The sequence below is a fragment of the Tupaia chinensis genome, unplaced genomic scaffold (assembly GCF_000334495.1).
Source record: "Tupaia chinensis unplaced genomic scaffold, TupChi_1.0 Scaffold144682_1, whole genome shotgun sequence".
Lineage (NCBI taxonomy): Eukaryota > Metazoa > Chordata > Mammalia > Scandentia > Tupaiidae > Tupaia > Tupaia belangeri.
In genome coordinates, this window is record NW_006204543.1 from 741,284 (window position 1) to 745,896 (window position 4,613).

At 51.2% G+C, this 4,613-nt stretch overlaps 1 protein-coding gene across 1 annotated transcript in view; it reads left to right on the forward strand.

Annotated features, from left to right (window-relative positions):
* Positions 1-4,474: 4,474 nt before the first annotated feature.
* MKRN3 (makorin ring finger protein 3) overlaps positions 4,475-4,613 on the forward strand; it is a 2,078-nt gene continuing 1,939 nt past the window's right edge. The window contains 2 exon segments of the mRNA XM_027767801.1: positions 4,475-4,599; positions 4,601-4,613. The exon segment at positions 4,601-4,613 is cut by the window's right edge and continues 1,939 nt beyond it. Of these exon segments, the coding sequence (XP_027623602.1) occupies positions 4,475-4,599; positions 4,601-4,613 (138 nt within the window).

Consider the following 4,613-nt stretch of genomic DNA (forward strand, 5'->3'; position numbering starts at 1 on the left):
AGTCCACACCGCGTCCGCGCGGGCATCCGCTTCCAGACCCCGTCCGGTTCCGGCGGTGGCCGAGCGCTACAGGAAGGGACCTGCGCTGCCTGCGGCCGAGTGCGCGCGGAGCCGAGTGCGCATGCGCGGGCCGGCGGCGTCGAACCCACGGTCACGCCGCTGCTGGACAGCGCGGGGTGCAGAATCCAAACGCCCAACTAGCAACGTCCAGGCCACCCGGGCGTCAGAGCTGCAGCCCTGCCAGCCCTGGGGCGCGTGTCCCCACATCGTGTCCCCGCACAGCCTTTCCCGCGCCCGTGCCGGACCCCGCCCACGCGCGTGCCCTGCACACCTCCCCATGGCCGCAGGGGGCCCCTGCCGCCTGCGCGATCCCCCTGCCCTGCCGCTGGCTCCCGGACCGAAACCGCCTCGCCAAGCCGGGCCTCGGGCCTTGCCACGTGCTCCTCACCTGGCCAGTGCGTTGGGCCTGGGCGTACATACTCCCTGGAGTAGCAATCCAGTGTGCGCGTCGCTGCTGCCCCAGACCGGACTCGGATTCTGGAGCGGGGAGAGGGGGCGGCGGTCCAGCAGGAGGAAGACACTCTGAGACCTGTGCAACCGAGCAGGACGAGCGCGACCGCGCAGGAGGACTGGGACTGCTGTGCGCCCCTGCTCCTGGCCAGCCAGGGGGCGCCCAGGAAGAGACCCACACCCGCGAAGAGGGACACTGGGCGCTTTTACCCGAAGGCCCAACTGTCGGGCCAGCTCGCGGCAGCATGAATGCACCCGCGAGGGTGTGGGAGTGGGAGTGCGTCCTCACGTGGAAAGTGGACCGGCAGCACAGACGGCCAGGCCCTCTCGCGGCATCATGAAAGCAGCCGCGAGGGTGGGATTAATCCCCGGGAAAACATTCGTTCAAAATACGCACATTAAGGAATGTGATACGTTAACAAGAACATGCGGCCCTCTGAACAGGTGCAGACGAGTTTTAGACACAACTCCGCACCCCTTCAAGATAAACCCTTACATACCCTAGGTCTGACCGTGCGCTCCCCAGTTCGTGTTGGGAACGTGATCCCCAGAGCCCCACGGTGGGAGAGCGCGCCTTTGGGGAGGGGTGTGGGTTATGAGGGCGCCATTTCTCCCTCTTTACCCAGCTTAGGGGCGTGTCATTGTTGTGAGTGGCCCGCCACAACCCTCTGCATCTCTGTGGCGTCATTTCTGATCGTTTTTTGAATGTTCTCTTTTTCTAGCGCTAAAGGTTCATCAATTTTCTATTTTTAAAAAACTTACTGACCTTTTAAATTATTTTTTCACTCTATTTCACTTATTTCTGATCTAATTGTTTTTATTTCTGCAAACTGGATTTAATGTCCCCCCCCCATTACTTGAGGTATAAAAAATAGGTTGTTCATTTGAAGGTTTTTTTTTTTTTTGGAGAGAGATTTTTGCTACAGGGTGCATGTGCTTGCCCAAGAGACAGAGAGACAGAAAATAAAAAAATTATCGTCATGGGGAGGTAATCATGCCATCGTCCCTTCTCCTCCATTCTCTCGGGATGACTTTGAGCATGCACGTGCACATGCCCAGTGTGAGTTTTTAGCCTTCGGGTCCAGGACTCAAACTGCAGTCGACTGTGGGAGTCCAGCAATGCCAACGTTACACCACATGCTGGTCCCAAGATTTTCTCTTCCTGTAGACAGCCTTGCTGTCTGACTTAGCAGCCACTGGCCCCTGTGACTACTTACACTCAGTTTATAGCTGAGTATCTGTGCAGCGTGTCTCCTACCCTGGAAGAGTCACTGAGGTGTCAAAGAAATTCCCGTTAACTGCTGCATTTAGAAGAAGAAAGATAAAATCTATTCCAGAGAGGTTGAGTATATAAAACTCAATAATTACATAAAGGAGAAAAGACAAAACCACTAAGATCTCCTAGGTTCATGATAGAAAAGCGATACCATTCTCCAACGGTTGTCGAATTAGGGAGTGTTTGCTTTAAATAAGTATTGTGCCTTCTAGTAGGTAATCAAGGAGTCTTGTCAGTTTAGGTTTCTCTAAACAAAAATGATTTTAATTTTATTGTACCTTAATTTGTTTATTTAACTCCTAGGATAGTTAGCTTAGAGTGCTGTAACTGTTCCTAATTTTAAATGTTTACATGTCTTCAATGAGATATAATTTGTGTGTGCATGTGTAGAGAGAGTGAGAGACAGAGACATAAAGAGGTGTAGCTGATTTTTTTTTCCTTTTTTTTTTTTGGAGAGATTTTCACTGTAGGGCGCGTGCGCTCGCCAGACAGACAGAGAGAGACGTAGAGACAGAAAGCGAGAAATCACCCCCCAGGGGGGATGGTCACGCCGCAATCCCTTCTCCTCCGTTCTCCTCTCGGGATCTTGGGCACGCACGCACACGCGCCCGGCGTGAGTTTTAAGCCACCGGGTCCGGGACACGAACCGCGGTCGACTACGTGGGAGTCCAGCGACATAGCCATTACGCTAACTGCTGGTTCCCATAGCTGATTTTTTAAAAGCACATTTTAGTCCAGGGTTCTTGCTAGATGTATTGGGTTTTCAGAAAAGTCATGATGCATTGTCTGACAACCCAATATTTACCAAGACTAGTGGTTTACCTGTAAGGGGTTCTGTTTCTGCTGCCTTCCCTCAACAATTAATTTCCAGTTGTATTAATTTCCAGTTGTAACACCGTTTTCTTTGCTTGACTTACTACACTAGGCAGAACTTTCACTAATAAATATAGACTTTTCTGCCCTCATATTTATTTCAGAGGGAAAGCTTTAAAATATTTTGATTTAGGAATTATGTTAATGACAGATGTAGTTTAACAGATTCATATTTATAGTTCTTATTTTTTGTTCCTGTAATTTTTCCATTTCATGTAAATTAACAAATTTAATAACTTAACCTTTTTCCTGATATCCTCTCACAATTTCAACGTCTGCTTTCAATAGCATAACATCACTTTTAAATGTTCTGATTTTGGTTATTTGAGCTTTTACTTTTTCCTCGGTAAGCTTCACTAGGAAATATCAGTTTTGATTACCCTCTCCAAGGATTTTGCTTGATCTTTTCACCCAATTTCATGTTTATCTTTTTCTTTTTAATCAAGGGCTTCTTTAATCTTTATTCTTTGCTTTGATCCTTAACTAGGATTTAACTTGTTGATTTCAATGATCATACCATACATATTCAGACTTTCTTTCACTGTAAACTGTACATTTAGGCTGTAAGTGTCCTTCTAGGAATCTTATCTCAGCAGACAAATAGAAAAACATACGAAATGATATAATTCAGAATGTTTTACCCATTCTTAGAATAAATGGTACAGCACATGCCTGAGTCTCTGTCAGTGCAGGTACGCACGTTAGGGGACTAGACAGAGGAAAAGGTGATTCTCTCAAACGCAGAAACCACAAGGCCCAGTCCAGTAAGCGGTCACAGCAAGGGCTCAGAGAAGAGCTGTTAGTCTGACTTACTGCAGCTGCAGAGCTGGAGTGCTCGCCTCCAGGCCTCGGCGCTCACCTCTGGGCCCTCAATGCTTGCCTGTGGGGCTTGGAAAGCAGCTCTTGGGGGGACTCTGTGAAAGTCTGTGTGCCCAGTTCAGCACACGTCTGTATGAAAGGACGGGGAGACACAAAGGCCACCACGAATTAAACCAGCAGAGAAAATAAAAGCCAGGGTCACACAGGGGGCAGGCCTTATTAAGCCAGCATCAGGGTGATGTTAGAAGTCCCAGTCAATGAGATCTGAAAGATGTGCTCCTGCTAATGCCCGGTTGAGTAAAATCTCCTACAACAGAAGCTCAGAGGAATTAACAAGAAAAAGAAATGGGACAGCCCGGGAGAATGGTGCCTTGTCAGCCGTGCTGCCCAGAATGGAGTTCCCGCCGGGACTGTCAGGGGACATAAAAGACCCGCCGAGACAAAAGATAGAGCGATTGGAAAAATAACCTGCAAATCCCATGTATGGAATGTTTCAGGAACTACAAGGCATGCTTTTAAGCAAGGCTGATGGTGTTTTTTAAACACACAGGTGTGAAAATTTAAAAGACGTGCATGCCGGAAGACGGAGAGCAGAGGGATTAAACTAAAACCGCATTGTTGGGGGGGAGAAGAGGGAGTTAGGGACGCAGCGGGGCAGAGGCCGGAGCAGGGGCGCCCGTGGGGAACAAAAGCGAGCAGGCGGCCATCTGGCCACAGGCGGAGGGGACACAGGCGGGACAGCTGCCTCGGGCACAGCCCGGCGGGACTTCTGCCGTCCAGGAGCCCGGGCGGTGCCCCCACAGGAAGTGTCCGCCGCGCCGCTGCCGGAGAGGCTGGAGGGAACCACAGTCACAGGGAGCAGAGAGCGGGGGAAGGAGAAGAGATGCACACTTCCTTCGAAGACGGTTCCGAGTGCGGCTGGCGCGCTGGGCCTCCAGCCCAGAAGGGAGGCCCGCCGGAGGAGTTCCGGAAGGTTTTCGGGGAGCAGAAGCTGCCATGGAAGAGCCTGCAGCTCCCTCTGAGCCCCAGGAGGCAGCCGGGGCCCAGGCAGGTGCCAGGGCAGCAGGGGAGGGTGGGTCTGGGCCTGGCCTCCCGGGACGCCAGGCCTCCAGAGACTCTGCGGCCCAGGGCCCGG